At 40.0% G+C, this 17,880-nt stretch overlaps 1 protein-coding gene across 3 annotated transcripts in view; it reads left to right on the top strand.

Annotated features, from left to right (window-relative positions):
- The window catches only part of GLRB (glycine receptor beta), a 70,361-nt gene that overhangs the window by 48,514 nt on the left and 3,967 nt on the right, over positions 1–17,880 (top strand). For all 3 annotated transcript variants that reach the window (XM_032633634.1, XM_032633636.1, XM_032633635.1), the window contains exons 8-9: positions 4,270–4,422; positions 11,801–12,093. In XM_032633634.1, the coding sequence (XP_032489525.1) occupies positions 4,270–4,422; positions 11,801–12,093 (446 nt within the window). The remainder of the gene's footprint in view (positions 1–4,269; positions 4,423–11,800; positions 12,094–17,880) is intronic.

Below are 17,880 nucleotides of genomic sequence, written 5' to 3'. Positions count from 1 at the left end.
TTATATATAAATAGTCCCTTCTCTTGTAGAGCTTATAGTATTTTAGGACAAGAGACAAAATAAGCAAATACACTGCTGAAGGAATTATCAAAATTTTTAATGGAAAAACAGAGCTCTTAAAAATTTGACCATCAAAGTATGCAGTGAAGAAATCGTAGATACCTTGATTGTCAGATGTGGGAGTGATCGGTCGGCTAATGCTGAGTCAGCTCTTTTGTTGAACACAAAAATAACTGAGATGCAGGGTCAACGACTTCCTGAATGTCAAGGGCAAATCAGTGTCAGCTGTAACCTGGGCACAGTCATTCTCCTCTCTATGACTATGCAAATTGAGACTGACTACAGTTTTCAGGGATTTCTCACCTAGTAATGGAAAAAATAAACTTGAAAGCCAAGAGAATAAAATCCTACCAAGCATTCATTGGTAGGATAAAGCATTCATTGGTAGGATAAAGCATTCATTGGTAGAATAAACTTGAAAGCCAAGAGAAGTTTTTTGGAGGATTGATGTATAGAAACATTTAATAGATGGCTTTTTGAGTTCTTGCTATCTGTCAGGCATTGCTTTAAGCACTTTGCAGGAATTCTATCATTTGATCCTCACAACAGTCCTGTGAGTTCAGTGAGTGCTATTATATTTGGAAAATAGTTACCCACATCCAGATTATATGATTAACATTTCAAAATGAATAGTCTCTAAATTGTTTGAGAAACTTGAAATGGAGTTTACTGAAGTTTTTTAAACTTCATCTAGAGATGAAAAATAAAACCAGTAATTTTATTTCTAATTTTATGTAGTATAAAATCATGTAATAGTATTGAAAATCATGGGGTTATTCATTTTTTCACCTTTAAGCCCTGAACTTAAAATGTCTCGGGACTTCCCTGGAGGTCCAGTGGTTAAGGTTTCACCTTCCAGTGCAGGGGATGCGGGTTCGATCCCTGGTCGTGGAGCTAAGATCTCACATGCCTCGTGGCCAAAAGGACAGAACCTAAAACAGAAGCAATATTGTAACAAATTCAATAAAGACTTTAAAAACGGTCCACATCAAAACAATCTTAACAAAAAAGAAGCCTCTACTTGGGGACTCAGTAGTGAATAAAGGACAGATCCCTGCTGTTTTATAGATCCATATTCTTACATGGCGAGCAAGTAAAGTGAATATAATTCTTTTAGTCCTAAGAAGGAAATAAGAGGGTGTGCTGTGGTAGAGAGTATTTGGGGATATACTCAAGATTTACGATAAGTAAATCTTTAATAGATTTTTGTGTGTGTGTGGTATTTTTTGAGTTATCATAAATAAGTCGCTTATATCTCATTAGATACAGAAAATAAGAAAAAACTGGGCTTCCCTGGTGGCGCAGTGGTTGAGAGTCCGCCTGCCGATGCAGAGGACATGGGTTCGTGCCCCGGTCCGGGAGGATCCCACATGCCGCGGAGCGGCTGGGCCCAAGAGCCATGGCCGCTGAGCCTGCGCTCCGCAACGGGAGAGGCCACAACAGTGAGAGGCCCGCATACCGCAAAAAAAAAAAAAAAAAAGAAAAAGAAAATAAGAAAAAACTCATGGCTAACATAATAATAATTGGCACTATATTTCAGTAAACATGCTTTGTCAGTATTTATATGAATCAGTATATGGATATAAGAAAAACATTTTAATGTTTGGATAATACTTAGAAATGTATCTAGGAAAATAGAACATCCAAAACATATGGAATGCTTAACAGTGTAGAACACTGGAAAAGATACAGAAAGCAACATATAAAATGATGGCCAATATTTTCTTTAATTTGTACAAAATTATCTGAAATGGTGATTTGGCTTTAACTTTATTAAAAATTAGGGTTTTATTTATAATAGTAGAAATTACACAGGTGGAGAAATATATGGGTATAGAAAAATCTTTAAATTGGAAGCCTGAGTGAATAATAATCAAACAAAAGCTCACAGGAAATAGAAAGTAAATTGAATTTGCCAGTGAGCATTTATACCCGTTAGCTGCCCACCTGCCCCTCATAAACGTAACAGTACCAGGAAATCAAAAAAGATCAAGAAATGTTTCTCATAAAAGCTTATGGAGCAAATCGCTATGATATCCCGGCGTATATTTTACTGCTAAATGCGCCCACGTCGTGGGAAGCTCCCCGGGGGGTGGCTTCAGATGAAGCAGTCAGTTACTAGGCTGTCGTCTCAATGTGGTGGACGGGATGCGCAAATGCGTTGGAAAGTGAGCAACTTTATAGAAAATTGTCATAATCCTTGTGACAGCCTAGGCTCCTAAAGATACATAATAAGCACATATGTGTTATTCCCCATTTTACAGGCACTAGGTGAGTGTAGAGTTACCTTGAGGGAGTGACACTCTTGGAAAGCAAGGTACTGCAGACCCGCGTGTAGGAAACGCTGTGGGCCTCCTTAATTGCAGTGAATGGGCTTATGAAAGATTATAGTTTGGAAGTTTTGCACATGGTTGTTAGTTGGAAGCATATGTTCTCATTTGTCCAGGCAGGAAGTTGAGATAAGAGGTAGGCACTGAAAAGGGAGGGGGATTTTCCATCGTTTTGCCTTTCATATCTTTTTAGAACCTGTGCACCATTTAAATGAATTGCCTAGTTTTAATGAACTTAAAATTTAAAAAAGAAAAACACTCTGCATTGCTTGTCTTGTTTTTTTTTTGCGCTACGCGGGCCTCTCACGGCTGTGGCCTCTCCTGTTGCGGAGCACAGGCTCCGGACGCACAGGCTCAGCGGCCATGGCTCACGGGCCCAGCCGCTCCGCGGCATGTGGGATCCTCCCGGACCGGGGCACGAGCCCGTGTCCCCTGCATCGGCAGGCGGACTCCCAACCACTGCGCCACCAGGGAAGCCCATGCTTGTCTTTTTTTGATATAATATGGAAACATTTGGCATAATTAGAATTTACTTCAGTTCAAATCAACTATTTATTTTTGTTACAGATTAGCCCTAACATCTTTCTAATCCCTCCGAGGTATCAATGATTATTGGGAAAAGGATAGATTTCTAATCTAAGCTATTTGATAAAGGGATGAGAATAGCCATTCTTTGAAAGACCCTATTTGTGTGCAATTACTGCTCTAGATACTATTAATGAATAAATATGACGATTATTCTAGCATCAGAAATATATACCTTCTTCCCAACTAGGAAAACTAGATAAGTACAACTTTTTAAACTAAAACACAGTAAAAAAGTAATATTGTATTTTTCCCCATAATTATTTTATTTATGCACTGTCCATTCATTTGTCTCAGCATTTTAAAATAATTATGTACAGTTTAAACTGAACACAACTGAAGATATTTTAACGTTTTGGAATTCATGCATACCCTTCCTTTTGTTGAATGGGAAATGACATTTTTATCTAAATTGAACATTTAAAAAATTCATCTCAAACATCTGGAAACGTCTCTTGTATGCCAGTGCTGGGAGGCTATTTGTGTCACTTATTTTCTTTCTCCAGTCAGCAAAGGCTATTATGAGGCTGCCCATAATTTGTGATTAATTTGAGAGACCACTTGACATCATGGCAGTCCTAGAATGATGTGTAAGGGCAATGTCTGCTTTAGTCTCAGCCTGTGAAAGTGAAGCCCTTTCCCTCGATTCCAGAACATTTGAGGTCCTGGAGTGGAACCAGGGGAGACTTGGTTGGGATGTCAGATGTTTGCCTTTACAAACTTTTACCTGCATAGACTGGGAACACTCACTTACCCTGCTCGTGTTTACCTCCAAGACTGTCTGCACATTTCATGCGTAAATGTGCGTATGAGCTCTGGTAGACGGTCATCCCTTCCAGATAAGAAGTGGTCCACGTGGCTGAAAATTATACCGACAACGTGTAATCCAGGCATGTTTCTTTTTAGACTTGCTCTGCTCTGATTTGATGCTCCCGGTGGCTTCTTTAGATCTTTTGCTCCCAGAGGACCCAAGGATAATGGGAAGTTTAAGTCACTGCAAAATCTCGGAGCAAAGACTTAAAAGCCGAGACTGGCCGTCCCAGAGCAGCACATGGTGTCTGTTTGTCAATCTCATAATGAAGTTGCAAGAGGTCGGGTGAAACAGGTCTCATCATGCCGTCCTCTTAGATCACGTGAATGATACATATTTACAGAACCAGCCCCGTCCTTTTTACGTGGAGTTCACTTTGAGAAATTACCTCAAGCAGGAACGACCTGTAATTTCCGGGCACGATGTGATTTTGCGGTGGGATGTGGCGGGAGTGTCACTCTTGCCCGTGTCTGTCGCTGGCAGGGTACTACACATGCGTGGAGGTCATCTTCACCCTGAGGCGGCAGGTGGGCTTCTACATGATGGGCGTCTACGCCCCAACCCTGCTCATCGTGGTTCTGTCCTGGCTGTCCTTCTGGATCAACCCCGACGCCAGCGCTGCCAGAGTGCCCCTGGGTAACGTGTTCCAGCCTCTCTCGGGGGGTCGCGAGTGCGCTGCATCTTTATAGAAATGACTGTATAATTTTGAAATTATACCAAATGATTTTGAGACAGTGAGTTTTGGAATTGATGGCAACCTTTTTTTTTTTTTTTTCTCAGACTTCCTTCAGTCCTTGACATTGAACTAGATTTTCTCCGTGTTTATGCATTCTATAATTAAACTAAGTTTTCTCTTTTTGTGTCCTTGGGGTATTTTAAGCAGTTAATCCATCCTACTTTGACTCTCATGAAATAATTATTAATAAGCGATTTTCACGGATAACGGAAGGCTAAAATCCCCAGTGGTGCCAAGCTTAAAAACAAATGACTATTTAGATAGAAATCTTTCTAAATCATATACTGTCTCATACTGTTCATCAGGGAATATGTAATAGAATTTATCTTTTAAACATGGCTTTGCATCATTTTCCTAAACACTAGTTATTGTGTGCTGTACCACCAAGAGAGGCTAGAGAGAGGAAGGGCTGGTTAGGCCATGCTCTCCAGTTTGTGGTGTTTAATGCTCTGTGACATAGAAACACCAATAGCCAGATTTGAAAATTCTGTCTCTATAGGGCTTAAATAGTCTCGGGTTGGGGAAATAGTCGAGAGCCTTTCTTTTTTTTTTTTTTTTAATTAATTCATTTATTTATGGCTGCGTTGGGTCTTCATTGCTGCACACGGGCTTTCTCTAGTTGCGGCGAGCGGGGGCTATTCTTCGTTGTGGTGCATGGGTTTCTCATTGCGGTGGCTTCTCTTGTTGCGGAACACGGGCTCTAAGCACGCACGCTTCAGTAGCTGTGGCACGCGGGCTCAGTAGTTGTGGCTCGCGGGCTCTAGAGCGCAGGCTCAGTAGTCGTGGCGCACAGGCTTAGTTGCTCCGCGGCACGTGGGATCTTCCCGGACCAGGGCTCAAACCCGTGTCCCCTGCATTGGCAGGCAGATTCTTAACCACTGCACCACCAGGGAAGCCCTGATTCTGCTTTCTTAAATCCCACACGCAAGACATCTTGCAGATGGTATTTAAGGCGATGAGTGGAGTGTAGGTAGAAGAATCTCAGGGCTAAAGCCTTGGGATTGAGAAGATGAGGAACAATCTATGTGATGTGGCTTCCTAGAATCCTGCCAAGTGGAGAAGGTGTGTCCAGGCGAGGAGAGTGACCAGCCAGCTGCTTGTAGGTCAAGGTTAGGGCTAAGGATTGCCCTTGGCTTTAGCAGCCTAGGGGGTCACTGGGATCCAGAACAGAGACAGTCTCCATGGAGTGAGGAGAAGAGGGAAGCCTGGTCGGAGTGACTCAGGAGAACACAGGAGGGGGACCTAGAGCCCTCGGTGTAAACGGCCTGTTGGAGGTCGTTAGCTGCCCACAGGAGGGGAGGGTGGGGAAATAGCCAGGGGGGATGGGAGCTGAGAGGTTTCTTGGTTTTGTTTTTCTAAGGGGCACAATCCACACACGTTTATTTTTGGTGGAAAACAACCGGTAGTGAAGGAAAAAATGAGAGTCGGTAGAAGTGCAGGAGCAGTGAGAGGGGATGGGAGGTAGGAAACGAGGGATCGGCCTTTGCTAGAACACAGTGGATTTGTCCACGGGGTCAGCAAACTCCTTCGGCGACAGTTTGAATAGCAAACATTTGAGGTTTCTGTTGAAACCCCGAAATCCGCTGTCATAGCACTAAAGCAGCCTTAGACAATACATAGCTGAATAGGTGTGGATATGTCCCAGTAAAACTGTATTTATAAAAATAGGCGGTGGGTCAGATGTGCCTGGTGCATCGGGTTGACTGACTGCTGGTCTGTAGCGTCAGGAGAGAAGGTAGAGCTGACGGGCACACAGCGAGATGCGAGGGTAGACGTGGTCATGGGGGCTAGCCTCTGATTTTGTTTTCTTAGTGAAATGGGAAGCCAGGTCATGAGTTGCAGGGGTGATGGGGAAAAGCGCTGTGGTTCTGAAGGGAGAGAGACTGGTGAAGGAACTGGGGAAGTACACCCTGATTGCCTGGTAGGATCGCGGACCTCTGGAGGTCAGTGGTGGTAAATTGAAAGTGGGATCAGTCAACATGTTGACTCATGAAAAGAAAACTAGGGACATATTTAGGTTTTTGAGATTTATATGTGCTGTTGCGTGTGTTAATGTTTGGTTCTATCTGATTACCGAGTAGCGTTTCATAGTATGGATACACCACCGTGTGTTTCTCCTTTAACCAGTTGTTGGGGATTGGGTTGTTTCCAGTTTTGGGGTATTATACGCGATGTGATGAATAATTGCGTACAAGGCTCTGTGTGGGCATACATTTTCATCACTCTTGGGCAAACACCTAGAAATGAAATTTCTGCATTTTATAGGAAAAGTATGTTTAACTTTTCTAAAATATTAGCATAGTGTTTATCAAAATAATGGTACCGTTTTGCCTGATTCACATACTCCTGTGTCATATACTCCCCAAATACTTGATTTTTTTTACTTCTTGTAGTGCCTTGGACCTTAGTACAATGTTGAATACGGTTGTGAGAGATGCTTATTCCTGATTCTGGGTAGAAACAGTTGAAGTATTCACTGTTGAGTGTAATAGTGGCTGTAGTTATTACAGATCTCTTAATCAGGTTGAAGAGGTTCCCTTCTCTTCCTAGTTGGCAGAGGGTTTTTATCATGACTGTTGACTTTTGCCAAATGCTTCAGTGCTTTCTCTGAGTATATTTAAAGGTTTATATGTTTTTTTCCTTTATTTTGGCAAATTTTACCAGTTGATTCCTAACTATTAGATGAGTAGGTAAAATTATTAGCACAAACACCTTCATAATATTGGTTTTTCCTTTTCACGTCTAGCTGTAGTGAAGTATTCATTCCTACGTACTGATATTGTTAAATTGTGAATTCTTTTTTTTTTTGACCACTCTAGATAAAGACTTATCCGTTTTCTTGGTATTTTCAAAACATCAGCGTTCATTTCATTCATTTCTATCTATTTGTTTATTTTTCTTTTTCATTGATTTTGGCTCTTATCTTTATTATTTCTTTTTACTCAGTCTGGATTTTATTTGATCTCTTTTTGATGATTGAAGTAGAAACTCAGATATCCGATTTTAGACCCTTCTTCTTTTCTAACATGGGCATTGAAAGTTACAAATTTCCCTTGTAAGTCCTGCTTTAGCTGCAGTGCACAAATTTTGGTATACTGTATTTTCATCTTCCTTCATTAAAATAATATTCTCTAATTTCCCTTGTGATTTCTTCTTTGGTCCGCGGATTCTTTATATATGTGTAGTTTGGATTCCAAATATTTAGCGTTTTCATAAGTACTCAAATATGATTTGTTTTTAATTTTGGCAGGGAACATACTCTATGATTTCAATCCTTTTATGTTTACTGAGACTTTGTTAATGGTCCAGCCCAGCATATGTCTCCTGGCAAACATCCCATGTCACTTGCATTGTATATTTGTCACTCTTGGGTGTAGAATTCTGTAGATATGAGTGGAGTCAGGTCGGTTGATAGTACTGTTAAAATCTTTTATGTCTTTTGTCTAGTTATTATAGTTATTGATGAGAGAGTTGTTAAAATCCCCAACTCTCATTATGGAATTATGCTTCAGGTATTTTGAAGCTCTGTGATTAGACCCACACATATATATAATTTTATCTAAAAAGAAAAAAGAAATAATATTACTTACAGATTAAATATCAGGATATTCTGTCAATACGGCTATTTTGACCCAGTGTATCTTTCCTTTTTCTACTTTTTTTCCCCTACATTGTTCCAAAAGATTATGAAATCAATTTGCCAATCTTTTCCTTCTATGGCCCATAATTTTTATTTTCTAAAATTTAGGAGAAGAACATATATCATTTACCCTAGACTCATTTTGCTTTTTTAAAAAAAATCAGTCTTCTGTTCTAGTTTTATTTTTCTTCCTATCTCTTTTTGATTTACTTTTCCCATTGTTAACAAGTATCAAAGCTTCCTCTGCGAACTTTAGGTAGACTTTGTCTTCAGCTATTTCTTTAAGTATAAAAGTAACTGTGGAGGTAACGTCTTACATTTTTTACCCTACGTAAACTTTACTGTAACACATTCTTTTTCTGGTACATGAAATGGTTTAGTTGCTGCTAAAAAGGATTTTTTTTAAACAATACTTTTTAATTATACATGTAAAAAGATGAATAATTCAGGTCGCAATTCAGACCTCTAGCAGGTCACACACAGTACCTTTCTTCCTTATTATGGTCTTTTCTTATCATCTGGAACAGTGGTTCAAGATCTTTTTGATTATAAGGATCTCTTTCAAAACTGTCAGATATTATTTCTGGATTCCCACATGGTAGTAATTGTGGTTTTCCTTTTAGTATCCTTTGATTAGAATGCTGTGCAATGGTAACATGCTGATGTGATAATTTAGCAGTATTTCTAAGTGAATTTTCCTGTTATTAATCACAACTCCATATAAGAATTTGGTGCATGGTGTAGTTTGTCTCAGTATGGGATAAAGATGATTTCAGGTTTAGACAGTAGCTGTTGGGCACAATTTCTCCTTGATTTGCTCTGTTGGTTCTATTTGTTGTTAATAAAAAATACTACCGGGACTTCCCTGGTGGTCCAGTGGTAAAGAATCCGCCTTGCATTGCAGGGGACATGGGTTCGATCCCTAGTTGGGGGACTGAGATCCCATGTGCGGCAGGGCAGCTAAGCCCACGCACCACAACTACTGAGCTTGCGTGCCACAAACTACAGAGCCCACACGCTCTGGGGCCTGCAGGAGACAACTAGAGAGAGAAAACCCACACGCCACAACTAGAGAGAAGCCTGCGGGCTGCAACGAAGACCCAACACAGCCAAAGGAAAAAGAAAAAGAAATAAAAGAAATAAATAAATGAAATACAAAAAAAATACTATCTCTACCTCCCCTTTCTTTTCCTTTTATTTTTTCACCCTTTTTCTTGCTTTCCTTTTTCAATCTTCTAGGTTTTGGTATTCCTCTTTTAGGCAATAGATTGCTAGAGTATATGCTATTAAAGAATTATTTTTCAGATGTTTCCTCTGAGGTTGTCTGAACGAGAAATCTCTGGACATCCCATAGTCAATGGGAGTTCACTATCAATAGTGGTCTCTTAAATAAGGATTTTATCACTATAAAGTTCTTTCTGCATATTGATGAGCTAAACAACTTTATCTTCACCCTGAATTCTTTATAGAAGTTTTTATTCAGTTTAACTATTTTATGTAGTTAATTTATTAATACTTTGATTTATATTATTTGTTAGCCATATAACTTTTAGTAGATGTAGACCTCACGCCTGTTTATCAGAGTTGATAGCAATTTTACGACATGCTCCCTGATTTGAAATCTAGAATTGGTTTGTTTTTGCATTAGGGAGAGAAGGTAACAAATGACAAATAAGGACTATATGTTTTAAACACGTTATAGAAAGATTATACCAAGAAGTCCTGGAATTTATTAGAGAGGTGCTCCATTAAATGGGGATAATATATTAAGAACACAATATTGAAATTATAAATATCCCCATTTTTTTGAACGATGGGTTTCACATTTCTTTTTATTGGTTCATAATGTAGGAAAATTCAGACAGCATTTCACTATGAGTTACTTAAACAATGACATAATCTCATCTGAAGGCCATGTTAAGATAAGGCTGAAATATTTGTCCGGAGAAATATCTGCTCAGATTTCTTATTTTAGGATAAAAAAGCAAGTGGACGTTTCCTATTTTAATGTGATTTCCTGAAGACAAGGCACACAGTGAGGTCCACATTCTCTTCCTTCCCAACTGACCTCCATTTCCATTCTTACATCTTCGAAATGATACAGATCTTATTGGAATTGGTCACCATGGTTTTTAACTTAACGCCTGGGATTATAAATATCTCCCAAATGTCCATTAATATCCTATTATTCTGAATCTTTCTCTGCTCCTTTGACCTCCTTTTTCTGATGCCTGAGCCTCTCTGGAGTCCCCTCCCTTTCCACCACAACCTCCCCTGAACGATACTGGCCAATCTGTCCTTCAAGAAGGTCCTGGGTGCCCTGTGCTGAGTCGTGGTCACCAATTCTTTGTTTCTCGGCCTTTATCTGGCCTAACTTGGTGTTTTCTTTCCAAGGTCACATCTTTTCTATATTCTCCTCTTCCTATATTTCATGGGTATTTTCCCAGTCATTCTGTTTAGAAGTTTGTCTCAATCTTTTCCTTCTTCCTTTAAACAGTAATCAAGTTTTAAAAAATGTTTTCTCCAAAATCCTTTCACATTCATCCTATCCTTTATTTTCTTATTCTTTGTTTCTGCATCTCCTATATTTTTCTTTCTCAGTTTATTTTTTTATCCCTAGAAGAGTGACATTATTGAAATATTCTCTTGATAATGTCATTTCTCTACCAAATACGATAAAAGATCCACTCTAGGACTTTGAAGGCCTTCTACAATCTGGCTTATTCTCCATTTCATTCATAAAGTTGCTAATATATCAGGATAAAGATTCAGGTATACTACTAAATTTACTACAATTTGATACATTCTGTGTTATTGATGAGCATGAAATGCTATGGAAACACAGAGAATGGTGTCAATATGTGCTACTTCAAGGCTTGTTTTTGATTGATAAGTTGACGTAACATTTGATTAAGAATAAAAAAATAACTTGGGAATGTGATTTGCTAAATTAATGCCCAAAGGTATAATTAACTGAGTTTAGGGCAATGTTTGAGAAGATCTTGGATTTTTATGTTACTTTTCACTTCCAGGTTAGAAAACGTTAAAACCTATGTTAACTTTTAAAACATAGTCCTGTTAATTAGTTTTCTTCAGGATAGAGGATAATTACAATATAATAGTAATATATATATATATATATATATATGTAATATTGTTTCAACCTGCAGAAGTTATATTTTACTAAAAGCCTTTCTTTCTAGGAGAGAGTCTCTTAGTTCTTCAATATTAAAAAAAAAAAAAGTCCCCCAAACTCCACACCTTTCAGGAGCCTCTGACATGATGCAACTGGTGGAATATATATTTTTCAATGTTTTAACTGATTATTGATACTAATATAGTGTTTCCCGTATTCCCAATGCAAGAGCAAAGAGAACCAAGTACATCTTTCATTATTAGGGTAATAATAAAAAATAAATATTTATTTTTTTAAAATGTTAAGTGTTTACACACATACCACCCACATTCAATAATTCTTACATAAGAAGCAAGTACATGGTATTACTTCTACTCTTTGAGTTTTAAGGGGACCTGAGGGCCATTGAAAGTTATTGGAGGGGGATTTCATCAAAGAGCAGTGATTGTAGGGCATTTCACGGGAGTAAAAAGCAACTTGAGTTCCTGTTTCTGTCCTGCAGGAATCTTCTCAGTGCTCAGCTTGGCCTCTGAGTGCACAACGCTGGCTGCGGAACTTCCCAAGGTGTCTTACGTGAAGGCTTTGGACGTGTGGCTCATCGCGTGTCTGCTCTTCGGCTTTGCGTCCCTGGTGGAGTACGCGGTCGTCCAGGTGATGCTCAACAACCCCAAGAGAGTCGAAGCGGAAAAAGCCAGAATTGCCAAGGCTGAGCAAGCCGATGGGAAGGGGGGGAGTGCGGCTAAGAAGAACACTGTGAATGGCACGGGCACACCTGTTCACATCAGCACCTTACAGGTAAGGATGACGTCGGCCAGCAAAGTGCGTTCTGCGGGTTTAAAGGTTTGGTAGAATTGGTTCTCACTCGTTTTTCTCTCACAGATGCAAAGGGACTAAGCACAACCTACTTTTTGGAAAAGAATAGAAAACACTTAGGTCCAATAGTAACTGAGAAAAAAATCAACACTTTATCAAATTACTGGAGAACTTTCTGTGGAATTTAAGGATGCTTCAATTCCTTTGCTCTGATGGTCACCACTGAATGTGGAGGCCTTGCCCAAGTGACAGACCTTCCTACTCTTTCTCATTTGACACACCTTTGCGCATGGCCGGGGGGCTGAAGGCTTACGGGGCCCACGTTCTTGAGTCAGTCTCCCACCCATTCCCCATCAAGTTGGAGAGCTTCACAACGCTCATGTCAGGCAGGCTACTTCTTTATTGGTTGCCTGGCTCATAGGGAAACTATGCCCATGGTTTGGGATTTGTCCAGCGCAGTGAGTAGCTAGAGAAGAACTGAACAGTTAAAACCCATGACCTTGCCTTGTCACTTGGTGATGGGTCTAAGAATAGCGGCCCATGCCTCTAGATTCAGGTACTGATAAATCCTGGAGCCACAGACCACGTCATGGATTGAGGACAGTTTTCCACTCACTCCAGCATGCCTGTACTTGATGACCTCTAGTTGAGAAGACCCTAGGCCAGGGGACCATTTCCACTGAACGTAGCATGGTAAGTTCCACAAGAGACTAACAGGTCCAGACCATCCTACAGCCTTGGAAACCTTGCCTGCATCTGGCCCCAGACCATGTCCATTTGCTGACTGCCACTCCTACCAACACCTAGAACGTTAGACACGTTTTTAGAGACAGAGGCAAGCAAACTGTTCTTACGTGATGCTGTCTGCAGGTCTTTTTTAATTTTTTTGTTTTTTGTGTGTGTGTGTGGTACGCGGGCCTCTCACTGTTGTGGCCTCTTCCATTGTGGAGCACAGGCTCCGGGCACGCAGGGTCAGCAGCCATGGCTCACAGGCCCAGCCGCTCCACGGCATGTGGGATCTTCCCGGACCGGGGCACGAACCCGCCTCCCCTGCATCGGCAGGCGGACTCTCAACCACTGCGCCACCAGGGAAGCCCTCTCACGTTTTAATTTGTATATTTAGATCATTTAAATTTAATGAACTTATTGATATATTTAGGGCTTCAGTCTATTTTATTTTTTTTAATTTTATTATTTTTTTTTATTGGGGTATAGTTGCTTTACAATGTTGTGTTAGTTTCTGCTGTACAACGAAGTGAATCAGCTGTATGTGTACGTATATCCCCTCCCTTGTGGGCCTCCCCTCTCCACCCCTGTCCCACCCATCTAGGTCACCACAGAGCACTGAGCTGAGCCTCCTGTGCTATACAGCAGGTTCCCACTAGTTATCTGTTTTACACGTGGTAGTGTGTATACGTCCATCTCAATCCCCCAATTCATCCCCCAACCCCCATGTCCACATGTCCATTCTCTATGTCTATGTCTCTATTCCTGCCCTGCAAATAGGTTCATCTCTACCATCTTTCTAGATTCCACATATATGCATTAATATACGATATTTGTTTTTCTCTTTCTGACTTACTTCACTCTGTATGACAGACTCTGGGTCCATCCACGTCTCTACAAATGACCCAGTTTCGTTCCTTGTTATGGCTGAGTAATATTCCATTGTGTACATGTGCCACATCTTCTTTATCCATTCATCTGTCGATGGACACTTAGCTTGCTTCCATGACCTGGCTATTGTAAGTAGTGCTGCAATGAACATTGCAGTGCATGTGTCGTTTTGAATGATGGTTTTCTCAGGGTGTATATTTTGTGTCCTATTTGTTCTATTTTTAATCTCTTTCTTCTTTCTCCTTCTTCCATGTGGACTGCTTGAACACCTCCTAGAATGACATTTTGAGTCTCCTGTATTGTTTGTAAGCATGTCACTCTCTTGCTTGGAGGCTGCTCCAGGTGTCCCATTATATACACATGACTTTATCACAGTTTCCTGATGTCACTGTGTTGCCACTTTGTGTGATGTGTAGAAATGCTACCTCCCTTTAACACCTTTTGCTTTCCTCTTCACATGACAAAATTATTGTAAATACTTCTTAGAACCTAATTAGAAAGTGTTACACTTTTTGCTTCACCATCACACATAATTTGGAAAACTCAGAGAGAGAAGGAAAGTTTATTGTATTTGTGCCTATTTTTGTTTACTTTGATCTTTCTTCCATTCTGATATTCCAAGGTTCTATCTTTTATTGTTTCTTTCCTTTTAGAGAATTGCCTTTATCCATTATTTTGGGTAGCGCTGCTGGTAACAGATCCTCCTAGTTTCCTTCATCTGGGAATGTCTTGGTTTCCCTTCATTCCCAAAGGATCTCTTCACTGGGAATGGGATCCTCGGTTGAAAATTCTTTTCCTTTGGCACCTAAAAAGTATTGTGCCCATTCCTTCTGGACTCTGTGGCTTCTGAGAAGAACTCTGCTTCGTTCACACTGTTTTTCTCCTTTAGGTAAAATGTCATTTTTCTCTGGCTGCTTTCAAGATTTTTTTTTTTTGCCTTTAATGTTCAGAAGTTTAATTATGTATTTTGGAGTGGTTATTTTAGGGGTCATCCAGTTTGGAGTTTGTTCAGCTTGTTAGAAAAAATGCAGGCTTATGCTTCTTGCCAAGTGGGAGAAGTTTTCAGCTGTTATTCTTTGAGTACCTTTCCTCCGTCCTTCTAGGACTGTAACGACACAGATGTTAGATTCTCTGTTACAGGCCCACACGTCACCACTGAGGCTCTGCTCATTTCTCTAGTAAGTTCTCTGTTGTTCAGGTCCCTTCTGAGCACATTTTTATCATCTGTAGAGGATACCTTTACCGCCGTGAAATCACACCTAAGTCTTCTGGCCCAGAAATATCGCCTCGGGTGATTCGCTTTTACCTGTGTGCAGATTCAAGCTGGAAAGGACCACAAAGAAAATCTTAGAGGCTACAGTTTGAAGCCTTTGGAAGTTCTTATCTTCATCATTTTTTATCCTTGACAGCCTCATTATCGTAGTACCTCATTTTTGCTACCAGTAATTTTCAGAAGTGACAAGTTTATATGATGAAAGTAAATGAGACACATATCCATATGAGGAAAAATGGGGAAAGTATAAATTGGAGATCTGTAGAACCAAGATCACTTTTAAGAATGTGTTGAGTGGGGTTACTGTCTTACTTATAAGTAGCTCATTTAATCCTTCTGCACGTGATATTATAATTGTTTAAAATAGCATTTATATTGTAAACTCTTTGTACTCTTATGTACATGTTTGATTTGATAATGATGTGTGGAGAGTATTAACTAAAGAAAGTTGTGTTTGTGTAAAGTCTCTGATGAGCAGAAGAAGAGACCAGCAAATGAGGTGATGAATTATGAGCTGTTTAAGCAACTAGAGGACTTCTCAGTAGGGAACCTAATTTTATTGCTATTCAGCTCTGACACGTCCTTAAAAATTACTTCTGCAGTAGACGTGCTCTTCACCAACACACACACGCACCCCTCATTTCAAATACAAGAATCTGCAAATACGTTTGTAGAAGAGTGTTCAATACACAAAATGATGAAGCATCTAGTGTAACCAGACGGAAGTTTTTGGAGTGATTTTTCCTGTTATCACTTCAACATTGAAGTAATTATTCTTCCCTTAACTATTTCCTATATTTAAACAATCTCTTGGAATAAATGTAACATTCTATGTCTACATTTTGAACGAGCTGTGTAGGTACAGTTTTATAATGATTAAAATTGCTGGCAGGGCTTCCCTGGTGGCGCAGTGGTTGAGAGTCCGCCTGCCGATGCGGGGGACGCGGGTTCGTGCCCCGGTCCGGGAAGATCCCACATGCTGCGGAGCAGCTGGGCCCGTGAGCCATGACCGCTGAGCCTGCGCGTCCGGAGCCTGTGCTCCGCAACGGGAGAGGCCACAACAGTGAGAGGCCCGTGTACCGCAAAACAAACAAAAAACAAACAAAATTGCTGGCAGAATCTAAGAATTTGTTTATGTAAACAAAACACTAGAAAATTTTAAGTGTTAATATGTATGACTTAGGTTATAATATCATATAAATTGGGCTACTTGTCCAGTTACTTATAGATACTGAAACTACCCCTAAAGCCATGAATAAAATAAGGTTCAGAGTAAATGCACTTCTGTAGTAAATATGTATGGCCTTCTTTGTGCAAAAGTAAAAAGAACTGGTAGGAGTCACGCTTCCTGAGTTGCTGTCAGAAGCCAGAGTCCTCCTTTGTTTTGATACGTGATTCTAAAGCACAGTTAGTGCTCTTGGAGCAGAGGATTCTAAGTGAGAGAGAGCCTGGGACACCCACGGAGTCCCAGAGCTCGCGGGCTGCTCTGAGAGTCTGAGAATAGTACAAAGGTTTGCTATGGAGAGGCTATTCCCAACTTCTCTTCCGATCAAGGTCATGATTTAGTCTTTACACAAGTTCGCTGACACACACTGAGACTTACCCATTCGTCAAACAGCCCTGGAAAACCAGAGCTTCAAATGCGGTCTTCTGTCTGGGACATTTACCAGCAGTGTATGTGAATGTGAACACATGTGTGTGTGTGTGTGTGTGTGTGTGTGTGTGTGTGTGTGTGTGTGGAGACAGAGCTTAGGTGACAGACTGCTTGATGAAAGTGACCTTTTAAGATTTCAAATTGGGGAATTTAAATAAAAGGCCTGGAAGTAAATTTTAAATATATGTTTTCATAATTTGTGATATATATATATATACACATATATAATATATACATGAACGATTTCCCAAAGTCACATTTAAATAACTTAGATTCTCGTTGCCAGCTTTGTTCTGTCTCATTCCATTGATCAGTCCCTATTTTTTGCCAGACATTTTCCTAGACACTGGGTTAAATTGCAGACCAATGGTGGCTCCACCAGGATATAACTCCTCTTTAAGCTCTACTGGGTCCTCACCATGGGGAAGCTGGGATTGTACGTTAAAAAACGGGGAACGGTAATCCTCTTTCTTCCGGCTGGCCTCCTTTAGCTCCAAGTCCCGTCAAACCAGGACGGAACTAAATCGACACTTTCTAAATATTTTAATATGTTGGTGATTCACATTTTTTTAACCTATAAGACATTCAGAAAGGATGAAATTCCAGTGCCTCAACCCCCATTCCTACTTATCAACATTTTCTTGTGGACTTTTGTACAATTATATTTACATAAACATCTTTTTCAAAAGTTCTTACCCAACAGGATTGTACAAATATCTATGTGGTATAAAGATATAATTGTAAAGCCAACATTCATAGATCAGCTTAAAAAAATAACATTACCAGTACTTGTTCAAAATTGAAAAAAAAAAAAGGCAACAACCTAAATGTATAAAGCCAGGGGATGTGGTGACACATTTTCATTTGTTTTTTCACTCAGTGTATGTTGGTTACTTTTGCTTCCACCTCTGAGCACTGCCATCTGGCTTTTGCCCAGAAAATATGCCTCAGTGTTTGTTCGGATAAAGGATACCGTCCTGGTACCTGAAGGGCTGCTGGGGAATGACTTGTTTTACATCTTACATTAAGCATCATTTTTACCCAGCCATAATCTAGTAAATGTGAATAGAATCCACATAATTAGTCAATGTCTTATTCTAACTAAGGCAAAAACTAGAGTGTACTAATAGTGTACAATGACATGGTTTCCTTTTTCGGTAAAACAGTAAATATTTTAGTGAAGATTCCCAAGGTGAATCACAAAGCTCGGGAGTAAGAACAGTGG

This window comes from Phocoena sinus, chromosome 5, assembly GCF_008692025.1.
Source record: "Phocoena sinus isolate mPhoSin1 chromosome 5, mPhoSin1.pri, whole genome shotgun sequence".
NCBI classification, from domain to species: Eukaryota; Metazoa; Chordata; class Mammalia; order Artiodactyla; family Phocoenidae; genus Phocoena; species Phocoena sinus.
The sequence above is the reverse complement of the archived record's forward strand: the minus strand, read 5'-3'. Positions and strand labels throughout refer to the sequence as shown.